The 14760-nt window shown below is 42.8% G+C and overlaps 1 protein-coding gene across 2 annotated transcripts in view; it reads left to right on the top strand.

The window, feature by feature from the left end:
* Positions 1–13617, top strand: part of LOC124409834 — a 33106-nt gene extending 19489 nt beyond the window's left edge. The window contains exons 1-4 of one of the 2 annotated variants that reach the window (XM_046887726.1): positions 6778–6913; positions 7749–7889; positions 10344–13352; positions 13395–13617. In XM_046887726.1, coding sequence (XP_046743682.1) covers positions 6868–6913; positions 7749–7889; positions 10344–13352; positions 13395–13597 — 3399 coding nt within the window. In that variant the 5' untranslated portion in view covers positions 6778–6867 and the 3' untranslated portion in view covers positions 13598–13617. Of the gene's footprint in view, positions 1–6777; positions 6914–7748; positions 7890–10343 lie in introns of those variants that run through there. The other variant, XM_046887725.1, reaches the window with a different exon arrangement.
* Positions 13618–14760: the final 1143 nt, after the last annotated feature.

Below are 14760 nucleotides of genomic sequence, written 5' to 3' on the forward strand. Positions count from 1 at the left end.
GTCCGGTGACCGGCTACGATGCCGTGTGTCTGTCTGTATGTCTGTTTGTTTCTGCGTTCGACCGACTCGACCGGTTAAAACAGGTCCTGTTCCATAGTCTGCAGGAAGTGGCGTCGGCAAAAATGGATCTGGCACTGGTCTCGTTTGTCCAAATAAGTTTTCCCGTTTTCTAGACTTTATATATATATATATACCCCTAGCTGTCGTAGGTGGATTTTCCTGATTGTCTGCTACTACTGTGAAGCAGTGATTGAAAGTGCGGAACCGAACGACCACCAGGATTACCACTTTTACCCTGGAACACCGAAGAGATGGAAAGTTACCCCTACTTGGGTTCGAGGTTCTTCTCTTCTTCCGCTGAATCGAATCACGTGATTCTCGTTTGTTGCAGGACCTGGGATTGAGAGGATACTTCAGTTGATTTTGACGAAGAATTAATGTAGCTCCGAAACTATATGATAGGTGGTGGATTGTTTCTTTGGGATTGGATGATTTATGAGTAACAGGATCTAACGAAGTCATGAAAATCATCGAACGATTTTTTTGCGCGTACGTGTCTATTCTATATCCAATTCTACATCCAATACCGAAGACAAAATATGCAGAAATAAATAAGAAATGAAAGAACCTGTAATTTTTGGTAATTGATGCACGATTTTATAGAATTTACGAGTCTCAGACGTTGGGTAAATGACAATTTTTTTTAGAAACGAAAACAGTTATTTTTTTTTATCGTTTTCGATGATTATTACGACTTCATTAGATCCTGTTACTCATGAATCATTGCATTCCAAGGGAACAATCTACTGCGTAGCATCGTTTCGGGGATGTATTGATTTTTTTTCAAAATCGATCGTAGCTTCCTCTTAAGGGAGAACGGAAAATCTGTTATGTATGTACGTCGCGAGACGCCAATTTCTTACCCCATCGAAAATATCCGATCTCAATGCGCGTCTGGAAAGAAGGTGGAAAGAAATTTCCATTTGCATAATATTTTTCGGACGGCCCGCAATTTGAACCCCTGGCGTGGATTCCCCCCTCAGTCTCTGTTTGCCAAAGTTTGTATCACATCGACGGCTGTATGTAATGTAACGGGTGTAGTCGAGTATTTTGAACTCTCAGAGCACAAAATACGCGCTCTTGTTTTATGCATTGTCGATGCTGCACAAGGAAAACTTCTGGGACGCTCTAGTTTTAACAATGGTCAATAATGACGTCCTTCTTCTTCGTAGTTTACTCTCAAATGCAATTTGACCATTACTCCTCAAGGAGAAGGGTTTGGAAACAATTTTGCAGTGAGCTTATCACGGTGCATCGCAAACACTCTTTGTTTTTTGTGACAAGTTTCCAACAAGTTTTGACAGCGCACAAGGTACTCTTTTCTACACCCTTATGCGAGCTCAAATGTCATAACGAATGGCTTTTCGCTTTCACGTTGATGTATAGTTACCGGGTAACACAACGTGGCAAATGATCGCCTTTACGTGTGCACGTTCCCGCACAACCTCGAACCTCGATCGCATTCGCACCCACCGGATGCACAGTCTTGCGTGACTCCGGTCGGCCTGCAGGTCGCCCTCTGCCCTCGCCGTGTGATCCGGTGCTGCTGGGATGTAACGTGCGCGGGATTCCTTCGGGAACAGGCAATCCACGCGGTTCGTGTATAAGTTTATCTTTTTTTATTTCGGGTGCATGCGGTCAAGTACATGGCAGGTGCTTAAATACTTGAATACGCCAGTATAATGTCTCGGGTTGCGTGTTTGTGTGTTCAAGGCGCCGAATTTTAACTCACGCATGATAATCTTCTCATCGATGTATATATATATATATATATATTAGGGTGGTCGTTGAATGTTTTTTTTCTTTTGGAATTTCAATGTTGGATCGTTGTAGATCGGCTTTAAATATAAATAAAAAAAAACAAACAGATCTCTAATTTTTTCAGAATTTTACTTGTTTTAACAACCACCCTGATATATACTATATATATACCTGTTTGAGGAAAAAAAGAAATTTCATCTCAATTTTCGACGACTCTTTATGATTTTTCGATACACGCTCGGCAATTATGTTCTATAGGTTGAATGGATTATACCTACACGATATTACCAATTAAACCTTTTTAATCTTTTTAATCAACAATCAAATATTTCATCAGTTAATTGTTGTTTCGACACTCAGTTTGCTGATTCATTCGATTAAATCGAACGAAATCAAGTGTCGGACCGTGAACATATTACTTAACTTCAATTGATTGCACTTGATTTATATAGGTATGGTATAACTCTTTAACTCGGAAAGAGGATTAATGGTTCTTAGGCAAAGTTCGTTTCATCGCACATGATGTGCTTCAGGCACTGGAAACACGACGAAAGTATCTACTCCAAGCTTATCAGGTGCCGAATGAAATTAAGAGTGATTATGAGGACTCGAGATGCCTGAGGCTACGTCGCAGTTGATCGTCTCGTATCCTTTTTATTTCAAGCTCGGTACTGTTTCAATCTGTAAAAATTCGTCGGCAGTTAATATAATTGTATGCAACAATTAGCAAATTTCTCTTAATTTCACCATCGCTTGACACGTTTCACAGAGAATCGTTACGTGAGTACGAAATGTAACATTAACTCTAAGAACGCGTTGACTAACATTTTTTTCCATTCGACTACTCGGAATTTATCTACAGCATGTATCAGTGCATCTATTTCAAAAATCTACTCCGAGTGTTTCCTTTCAATAATCCTTCTTCTTCACCGCCGCCATTATTTACTCTACTGTGATCGTTTTTCAACTTACACAAGATAATCATGAGTACCCGTACCAAGGATTTTTCTTCACTCCGAAAAAGAATCCACGCGAACATTCGAGAAAGGAGATGGAAAATGCTTTACGAATCGCCAGCATGCAGACAGAGCTCACAAATTAAAATTTGTTTGGGATTTGTTCACACGAGAACAATGGAAAAATGTGCTGCAATTCACGTTGTACGTACTTTTGCCCATTAGTCCACGAAAACTTCACTCTTTCGGCTTGTACCAACGTTCGTTCGTTCGTTTCTTCCTTCCTTCGCTTCTCGCGCTGTGCAGGTACATACATCCTTTGTAATATTTTTTTCCTCCCCTCCCTCCTTCCTTTTACTCTTCACTTTCTTTTTCCCGGCTCTTTCTCTTTCTCTTTCTCTGTCTTTTGTCGGTGAACCACTGCCCCGACAAGCTTTGCCAACGCGTACACACTTGACCCGTGCACCTTATACTCTTCATTGCCTATAATAAGCATTGTAGGTAGCATGCAGGTATAGTCTGTTACCTTACACACCTACAATTCCTTTAACCAGACATCGTAATTAAAAGGAAAATTCTTCCCTCGGTCAATTACTCTTCGCAGTTCATACAACGTACATACATGGTCATTATGCTTTTATTATGTCTTGTTAGGTTTGACGTAGGCAAAGACATAAACGTGAAGGTCGGTTTTCCCTCCAAACTTCTGTTGTTAATCACATTCGTATGCAGGGTTGCAGTTCAAGATAGTTCTTTCTCCAACTCCACCCTTGGTCTCTTCTTCTATCTTTTTCCAAGGCGCGGGCACAACGTGGTGAATCGTTGTTTGTGTCAGCGGGTATACGTTTATGTACACACATCCACACGCATACAAAAGTCCGCGCCTTCTTCCTCGGGTCTCTCGGCACTTTATATTCAATCCAACGTCTTCGTAATATCCTCCGGTTAGTTGGTATGTGTCCGATGTGCATGTGCCGGTGATCATGCGGAGTACATACGGCCCGGAGGATATTATAAGGATAGGTGTAGTGTAGAACATCGTGTACCTCGGGATCGTCTGTCGCATAACAAATTCGAAACAAAGAATGTCCCCTCTAATCACAGCCTTTGTACTCTCCATCCACCGTTCGGAAGAAGAAAGGGGCCTCAAGCTTTCCAACCACGAACTCTGGCCCAGGTTCGTTCCTTCGGATCCACATCCACGATACACACGTGCGACCCTAATCGCTCGGATGGCACAATGAATGTCTTTGCGACTCCGATATCTAATTGCAAGGGTTCGATACATGCATAACTTGGTATAGTCGAATTTGTTTTTCAGGGTTCGTTCGACGGTGATGATCCTGGTACAGGTTTCGTTTCTTACCGGTCGCCATTATAGACGTATTTCTCTACAATCTTATACTCTATTCAGATAGTGGATTAATTATCGTAGCTAACAAGTGGAAAAGTTGTGAGAATGTCTCGTGGTTATACGGGTGTTGAAAAAAAAGCGAGAATGTGGAACAAAGTGCATAAATATTCGGTATATTAACACTCGCTTACTCATCGTCAGTCGTTGAAAATTTTTGTTATTTGACAAAAGGTATCCAACCTGCAGGTAAAGAATGAGACGATTTTAAACCTCACTTCCTGTCTGTCATCCGAGAGCTGGTGCTGAATGAAGTTTTTACTGCTGGAATCACGAATCAGAATTTTGCGTCACAGCAAATTCTTACGTTCTTATTTTTTCCCGTTGTTATTATTATTATTATTATTATTATTATTAACATATATGTACTCTAGTTGCCACCTTGTAGGTTTATGTAACAAACACTTGATAATGTCCATCGTCATTGTTCAACAGCGATTTGCGGCAAGTATATTCAATGTTTTGAAAACTCTATAAAACCGACTACACGCAGCTATTTTCATTCTCATTAATGACGTATAGATACCTAAACTTTGCAGTTCGAGGAATCATTGATTGTGAACTGTGAGTTTTCTATGTAACACTTACTTATATATAATTACTCGTTACAAGTGACTCGCAATAGGAAGCTGTTTCTTCATTCTATTCTTCAACTTATTTTTGTTTCACTTGTAATTTGTCCGCCTTTCGTAACGAGCAACTTCTTCTTCTTCTTCTTCTTCTTCTTCTTCTATATATTGTACACCTCTCTCGCTTGGTTTGCCTAATTGGATTTTACTCCAGGTTGCAGTTGCTGCTGCTGCTGCTGCTGCACCCCAGTAACTCCCACGACCCCCTTTAGTTCCGCTCTTCTACACAATTTTTCTTCTTCTTCTTCTTCTTCTTCTTCTTCTTCCTAAATTTCATCCATACACTGTAACCCCATGCGTGCTGCTTATTACACTTTTCTAATTCCTAGAGGACGACTTCTTCGTCTTGAAGACTGTTTTCGTCACGCCTCAGTTCACTCTGGTCGTGATATCTTCAACGCTGCGTATCGCGTTGTGCACTGCAATGTACGCTCTCGATAAGATCATCGGCTCATCGTCAGTCTTGAAAGAGGAGCGCCATGTGCTGTATTTTGTCATCGCCATGCACGCCTATCAACATATGTGTATGGGTTTCCACATACACAAAACGTGCGTAACCATGCGTAGCCGTGGGATTCCTAGGCTCGTCCTCCCGTGAAATACACAAACGCTCAAAAGCAACACAAGAAACGAAAAAGTTCAGAACTCAGACGTTTTTTTTCATTCATTTCTTATTCTATCTCATTCTAGTTTCATATTATTACTAGTCCGTAGGTATATGTCTGCTCTGCGTGCGTGTAGGCGGCGTTTCAAGTTGTCTAGACAGGACAACCGACTGCAGCAGCGACGAGCACGTGACATAATATTCCTTTTCTCAGGTCTTGTCTATTTTTATAGATCTGGTACGACGTATCGCCGAATTTCCGATATTATTCACTACCAACTGGCGTGTTTTTTTTTATTTTTTATTTTTTATTTTTATCTTTCGTTTACTACGTACGCACTTGTACATCCGGATTTGGAAAAGAATTTCGGTCCTATGTCGAATGGGTCGATTAATGATCGAAAACTGTTTGGAATTAAAGAGGGTTTTTTCTTAACAGGATGAAGTTTATAATGATTATATTTTGTTTGTTTGTTATGGCTTACTAAGTCTCAGACTGCACTCCTAAAGTTGCGAAGGAACGATTTTTGTAAAACGTGCATCGTTTACGGTAACGTTACTGGCTTCGTTTTCAGTTTTTTTACGAGTTTGTACGTCTGCATCAACAAGTATGTTTTATATTACAGATAATATTATTCGCAGTATATAACGATTCTCACAAAAAAAAAAAACAAAAAAAAACGCAGGTTCAACTTTACACATCCAAGCTTTTCCGCAACTTTTTCCCCATTTCTTTTTTGCCTCGGCGGACGTTGTTAAAACTGAATGCACTCGTTTGTAGCTGGCTACTTAATTAGTCCTGAGCCCTGATACGGCCCGTTCGTGTCGTATAAGTCTCTAGCTACATATGAACTTGCAAGTTATAACTGTTATAAGATACAGACACCGTAAATTGGTTCGTTTTAACAGATTTCTAAGCATACATACATACGTTTGACACTATATACACTGTGTTCGAAACATATAGCTATAATTGCATGTGACAGATGCATGGCAGCAATTACGGGGATGGGTATCTGGTTAGAATATTCCTACTTGAAACAAGCCAACGACTTACTCAACAATTCTCATCAGATCCACTTTAGCGAACATAGATTAGAACAACAATGTATATGTGTACGTACATGACAACAATCGGACATCTAATTGCTCGATCTATATCACCATGCACTGCGTGGTCTGTTTTGGTGTTGATATTTCATCGACAACGACGATTAATATATCTATATACGTATACATGTGTATACACGCAAGCTTGGTATGCGATAAGAGATAAGAGAGATAATTTTAACTGAAAACCAAAGTGCGTACCCCGAGTATGATCTCAACCTGATATCCAGTCGTCGGTACGTTGCTGACAAGGTAGCTCTTGAAACAGTAGTGAAAATTGTCTGATGAACGTTTCGTTGCCTGATTTCGTCGATCTGTTCTCTTGTACAATGAAAAATGGAGTCCTGTGCGGTGATAAAGTACAAATCACAAGTCCTGACGAGTGAGTACTAGAGCACGTCACGGTCACGTGTTGTTTTTTTTTATTCTAAACTACAGTTTCTTAGTTACAGTTTTAATAAAGTTCCTCGCGAACTTGATATTGGTAAGAATACTTGGCGGAGAAGTTTGTTTAAAAAATATTTTCCTTATCTATGAAAATAATGCCTCGTTACTTTGAGCAGCCAACTATTATCTGTACACGCTCTACATACCAGACCGCGAAACTACTGACCGAATAGACCAGCGTGACATCATCACCAACTGATACGAAACTCCGCGTGAGAACTTTACATTTTCTGGTTTCCGGTTAAAGTTCTTGTTCTTTGAAAACCGGTGATTACTGGTGTAGTTTTCGTCTGCTACATGTAGAAAATCGAGGTCTTCCACTGCGGTTTACTTCGATTTAGAGTATTACTTGATGGTAAAAAGCGGTCAATTCTGTAAAGTCAACCGTTATGGCGTCTGAAAAATCGCTTTGTGCAACTCAAAATCAAATACGTTTGACGTTTGTGTGCTTCAAATGTACGTCTGGGTGTCATGTATTATTTTATAATACGATAACTGTCAGATGTATTGAAATTTCTTTATGACGTCGAATGCGAATGCGAATGCGAAAGCTGGGGCTCTGCTAATTATTTTACCCTGTAGATCAGCGTTTCGCGATATCAATTAAATTATACATGGCTGCGCGCTGTAGCGATCCAATGGCTGGATTATAAAGGATCAAAGAAACGCTTTGTCCGATATACGCTTCAGTGTGTGTATAATATAATGTTTATACGGATCTCCACGAGGAGCTGATATTTATTCATCTCTTTCTCACTTTCTCGTTATAGAACCAGAGGAGTCACAAACTATAAATGCAGGCGCGAACGGTATCGACATCGAACCGAAACGCAACAGTCCTGATGACAATCTAATCACCGACGAAGATGCTATCCAGGACACCAGCGATCAGGCCCAGCAAACAACTCCGGGTAAATTTTGGCTGTATATGTATAATGCGTATTATTGTTGTACAATCATTCAAATTCTGTGTATTAAGGGCCATTCATTAATTACGTGAGGGATTCGAATGGGGAGAAGGGGGTTAAAAAATCTATACATGAGCTTATCTTGGGGGTGGTGGGCAAAAGTAATTCTTACGTAATATTTCACAAGTAGGAATGTGCATAATAGACATTTTCCATTGAGACAAAATGTCCGTAGAGCAATGTCTCAGGAAACAAAAATCGCATAGAAAATTAAAGGGCAGTTTAAAAAACTACAAAAAATTTTTATTTAGACGTTCCACAAACTATAAGATCTATCTATTCATTTTTAATGTACAATTTCATTTATATATTGTTATTGTAAAAATTTTTATTTCATAATAAGTTTTTAAAATCGTAAATATGTTCACATTTGCGCACTTTAAAGCTTATAAATGAAAACTATCTAGTAACTAGGAGGAGTCCAAGAAATCTTATGTGTTCTTACGAGGGGGCAGGCGGGGGGGTTAAAATGGCTAAAATCGTCCTTACGTAATTAATGACTGGCCCCTGATGACTTTGGGTGGCAAAATTAATAGCAAGCAAGCATATAAATTTGATTCAAATAATTATCCTTTCCACGCTGTGTTATCGCCTTGGACAATGGTTCAGGAGAAAATTGAATACAAAACGAAAGTTTCTCATCTCTTCTCGATTCCTCTATAAAAAGATTATAGTCGCGAGAGATGTATGTGTGTGTGTAGTGTATGTACCTATATCTATAGTATACATGTGTGTATAGGATTAATCTAGTTTGTTCCCTTGACGATGTTAAATTTATCTGAAATGACCCCGGTTGATAAACTATAATTCGTCGAGACAGAGACGCCCCAATCATACATATTCTCGTTCTTATATACTTGACGGGTAAAACGATATCATTTTCTGAGCGTCTCGACTCGAATCTTTAGTGACACGTACGTTGCACGATGTGCTTGGAAAATTTATAACCACGGTACAGGGATAACCCGCGTCTGTCTACTTGTACGTTATTCAATTGAACCTAATTGAAGAAGTTTTATGAGGTTTGAATTGTCGGAAATAGAAAATTTTCCTTTATACGGTTATAAAGCGGAAAATGAAAACAATAGATTGACAAAATTTCTCGTTCAACTGTACATCAAATCCATGATATTTTACTATTCCAAGTCTTTAATTAACGCGTATAAATTTACATTCTTTTACATTTTTAGCTTTGATTCATTATATATATATATATATATCTTTCTTTTTTTTTTTTAACAAAGTGAGAAAAGAAAAATCGCGTTAGACAGAAAGAAAAGAGAAAAAAATAGATCCTGGCAAATTGTATACATATATCTATAATATGTGTATAATAAGTCCAATTACACAGGCGTCCAAGCGCAGATATATGTATAAGGTAATATATGTAATTACCTCTTGGGGGCGCGTTGACGTATATACATATGTTGCATATGTAGGTATATACATACATACACATGCACGTATAAACTAATGTTCCACATGGGGAATCCGTGAGGAATTTGATACCTTGGTTGAGAGTCACGTGGTTTTTCTTGACGCTCGGATCGCGACGTCGCGCGTCGTCGTCGTCGGCAGCCTAGCCGACGGGATTCAGAGCGAAGCGTTATACGCTTAGGTGTATATAACGTATATGTACGTGTGTATATACATACCTACGTACCCCTTTCTCCTTAGGTATGTGTGCTTTATACGTGCGATGTACGTACGTCCTCGGGATCTCTCAAACTGTCCGCGCGCTTGAAAATTCAATATTCCCTGTGCAGACTTCGGACGTGAATGTTTACATACGTCTGTGCATGTGTGCATGCTATGTATATACTGGCGTATAAGTGTGTGTGGTACTACACACATGAATGTCGAGGATCTGAGGAATTAACGTCGCGAATATACTTACATTATTATATGTATATATGACATATGTATGTATGTATGTATATATATATATATATACCGAATACCTACCCCCGTTGTTTTAGAACCGACGTACGATGTGCTCTGTTATATGTATAAACTTGCACCGGAGTCGTTTCTAATCGATGAACCTAGATATTACTAGGCGAGCTTAAATTATCACGCATTCGTACGAATGGATGAGCATCGTCGGGGTGCATTAATTTGAAATGTAGTTTTGTTGCGATAATATGGATAATTTTTTTGAAATTCAATCTTTCTTTTAATATATTCGGTGAAATTTATGGTTATAGAAGGAAAGAGAGTTGAAACATTGGTAGGTAAGGATGTAATTTTAATTTTTTTAGTCAGACGTGTGGAATCATTACGAAAATGTCGCTCGACACTCATTGAACGTAGAAACATTTTCCATACGTTTCAGAGGGTTTGAAAATATGCAGGAAAAAGTGAGAATAATCGTAACCCATTTTTTTTATATTCCAGATCTTCATCAGCGTTATCTAGTCGAGACAATCACGATGACAACGGTTACGGAACGTCGAATCGTTCGCGAATTGGGCGGAGAGGACGGAAACGGTGGTAGTGGTGGTGGTGGTGGTGGTGGTGGTGGTGGTGGGGTCGTCGTCGAGGAGGGCGATAGCGGCGCTAAGAGGGTCTCGGGTATCCTGAAGAACAACAAACTGGCAAACAGCCCGCATTCATCATCGGACTCAAAGGACGAGGGTTCTGTGCGTTTCGAGAATATGTCAACAGCGGTGGCGAAACCTGGGGGCGGCGGTGAGGATGAACAACAGCAACGGCAGCAGGATAACGCCGGCGGTAAAGTGGTTCACAAGGTGATCGGAGCGGCCGATTTGACGGAGAAGGAATCCGGGGATGGTGACGCGGCGGAATTATCCCTGACGTTTAAACTCGGCAATGTGTCCTTGGTGTCGAACAGTCTGAAGCCGAATTCCGCGGTTAGGCAGCTCTTCCCAGATCCAAGATTCATATCGCCGCCTCCGGCGCCGAACAAGTCGGTACTTCCGGCTGGGGTCGAGGACCATCAGTCCCGGGACGAGGATGATCCGGAGGGGCAAAAGTTCCTCATAACGACAGAGAGTCTCAGGCTATTCGACGCCGTCAAGAGGGCGAAACTGGCTGGTGGCGTGCAGGGCGAGGTCGACGGCGAACCTACGACTATCCGGAAGACTATAGAACGCAACGCCCTGAGACGGAGTCTGATATCGAAGTACGAACCGAACGCCAAGAAGAAGAGTCTCCGGTCCAAAGAGTTCACCCTGGAGGAAAGGATTCGGCAGTTGACTTGCCTCGACCTTGACGACCGCGACAACGAGAGCAGCGCCTCCGAGAACACGACCACCGGTGACAGCTGCAGCGACTACCTGGACTTTCCCGTCCGGACGTCACCCTCGGGCGAAGAAGCCAAGAGCGACTCGTCCGCTCGCTGCGTTTCCGTCACGACGACGGCCGTCTCCTGCACACTGTCGAACTCCCTGCAACAGGTGAACGTCGGTCAGGGGAACAACCCGTCGCCGCAGGGGAACATGCAGCACCAATCGACGTACAGGAAGATCACGGATCTTTTCGCCCAGAAGAAGATTGACGCAGCGAACGATTCGATGATCAGGAATCTGCCCGACCTCGGCATCGGGAACAAACTTGGTCAACAGCCGGGGCGCGAGTATAATACCGCGGGTAAGACGCCGATTGCGAAGATGAACTCGGACGCGCGTAAGCAGTTCCTGGCCAGTCTGGCACCGCTGTCATGCGTCGCGGGTACGGGGATCGAGAACCGCGAGGACTACTACCAGTTGTCATCGGCCAAGATGACCAGCTCGGGGAACAGCCGGGACTCCGTCGGCGGCTACAACTCGGACTCGTCCTACAGCCTGGAGGATATCGAAGCCGCGCTGCGGGGCGAAGAGAGGAACTACAGGAACGCCGGTGGTCCGCCTGACGTTACGAGGGGAACGCCGACCAGCACAGCCGGCGACGAGGACTCGGCCACTGACGAACTCATGGCCTTCGTTGAGCAGGACAAGACGCGAACGGAGCGTATAAAGAAGCGGTACAACGAAACGGAAGAGACGCAGCAGCAGCAGCAGCACGAGGCCGAGGATGAGGACGACGAGCTCAACGACTACGGGTTCAACCGACGACCCTCGGTACGTGGTATAAAACCGAAGTTTGGTTCGACTAATGAGATTCTACGGCAATTGCAGTCACGCAGCGTAGCTCCTGGAGCGCTTATCGAGGCTGGTAAAGCCGGGTCTCATTTGTCCTGGCCTTCGTATTACAACGAGAACGAGGTGATCGGGGACAAATCATCATCCTCGTCGTCGTCGAGGATATTTGTCCAGGACGAGGAGGACGATACTTATCACACGATCACCGACGGCAGGGATAGCAGCAATACGATAAACCGTATAAACACGATGCAGCGTCAGATAGACGACATATATCAGACCATCGCCGAGACCGCTGCCAGTGTTCAAGGATCTCTGACCCGTGGCTCGTACCTCGAGAGCACGCTGCCCAGGTCGGCCACCAGACCTTCGGTTAACGGGGACTGTGGTCAGCGGTATAACCCGGGCAGCGGGGACCAGACGAAAATTAACGGTCAACATCCACACACCCTTGGAGCTAGGATGCTGCGAATAGCCGGCGGCGGTGACCCGGGTCAGGGCACGATGTACAACACGCTTCCGGGAAAGTCGACGCGGCGTCATACCCTCGGATACCATTGCGAGATCGGCACCGTAACTCCGGGTCTACAGCAGCCACAGCAGCAGCAGCAGCAGCAGCCGGAGGCAAAGTGTTACCGCACGATGTACCTCCTACCCTACAACGGAATGTCCGATCCCACCTACCAAAACATCCAGAGAATCCTTCCGGCGCATGCCGCACCTCCTGCGAACTACGCCAACCACGTTGATAGGTATCCTTACCCGAGGAACAATCTCTGCAGGAAAATCGAGGATCCATCTACCCGTTACTACGCGGCTCGTCCTGTTTCCGCCAACCCCACGACGGCGTCGCTCTACTCCTCGCAGTCGGCCCAACTACACCTTCATCTGCATCAACCGGTCGTCCAACCGGAGGAAATGCGTGTACCGAACACGCTTCCTGTACACCATAACGTTCATTCCATTCATCATCAGCACCAAAATCCTCCCGGTTACGGTCTACAGTCGGTACCTTATTCGGCCTGCGCGAATCCGGTTGTTCAACGTGGCGCTGGTCCCGGGGGAGGAGGTGGAGGAGGATATCATTATCAGCTGCACCTGGGACGAGGAGCAGCCGATGTCCAGACGCAAACCGGAATGATAAACGCCCTGCCACCAACCTGTTCGACCTCATCTTCGGCGACCTCGTCGCCGATGTGTGCGGCTTATAGCAATAACAACGCCGTCGTCGTACCGGGCGGAACTCTTGCGAACAACACGGTCTTGGCATCGCCGACTAAGATCCAGCAACACCATCATCATCATCATCATCATCAGCAGCAGCAACAGCAGCAGCAACAGCAACAGCAACAGCAGCTACGAGCCGTATGCAACGTTGCCGAACGCGGCGTTCCCGAGGGTGCTGCAAGCGCACCGTCCCATGATTTTTTGCAGAATAATTCGAACAATCAGGTTCATCACGCCAATCCTGGCACGATGATCGGACATTCGAACAACGGACCGCCGCCGAATACACAGAATTCCGTTTACTACGCGATGAACGTTTAGAGAGTACGTATATATATATATATAATACATATATTTTGAATGTAGGTGGTATTAAAAACGGTGAAAACTATGTAGAGACGGAGATAGAGAAAGCGGTGGGAAAAAAAAGTTTATAATCTTACTCCATGTTCAGTCTAGCGATTGTTGTCTCGATGATGCGGAACCCTATAGCTCTTCACTCAAGTGGAGAGCTTCAATGGGACACGATGAGTTTATATATACCTAATGCTATAAAAAAAGAAAAGAAAGAAAAAAGAACCATCTCCTTGGGACGGATTTTATACCGGGTATATGTAGGTACACCGTTGTTGGATCTCTTTTGCCCGCGTGAGGTTCCTCTTGAATGAGTATTATAGTAGGTATATAATGTTATACATATACTTACATGTATGTACTACATACATGTAGAATGAAGAGAATTGCCCCCGTTATCTATATGCGATGTGGGTGATTTAAAGGTAGGTGCGTATGTACCTAATATGCATATAATATACAAATTACGATTACGATTATTATGTTATACTCGTACGTATAAATATATATGTTGTATGTATGTATGTATGTATTCACGTATTATATATACATATAGAAACGACATGCCTGCGAGCAGGACGGAAATAGCAAGGAAATTTTACGAGAGATATTCAGATTTTGTTGTACGACTATAGCCGGATATGTATGTACACGCATGGGCGATGATCGCTCTGTCAAAGATCCGGGGACGAATTGAGGATTGAAAGAGAAGTACTTCAGTGGGATGAAGAGTATTATGTATCTATATATGTATGTGGATATAGATATATAACGAAGCTCGTTACACGAAGTAGGATGAAAAAGATAAACTGAAAACGAAACATATTATTATACGTATAAGGAAAAAATGGCGGGTTCTTTTCGGATGCTTCAAGTGCATTTTAATCCTTCTTAACCTGTTATTTCTATACAGAGATTTTAAATGGAATTTGGTGCGATTGGTGCATCCGCTAAGAAATCGCCGAAAATATAAATTTAGTGTAATTAAAATTAGGAACGAGGAATACAGATCTCTACAAAAGTTGCGATCGCTTCTGATTTCATGTTTCTAATACTTATTATTGCTATTTTTGATTCAATCCAACGCCTGGCGGATGAGGCTTCGGATTTCCGTTCCCTGTCTTTTATTG

Source organism: Diprion similis, chromosome 8 (genome assembly GCF_021155765.1).
Source record: "Diprion similis isolate iyDipSimi1 chromosome 8, iyDipSimi1.1, whole genome shotgun sequence".
Taxonomy (NCBI): domain Eukaryota; kingdom Metazoa; phylum Arthropoda; class Insecta; order Hymenoptera; family Diprionidae; genus Diprion; species Diprion similis.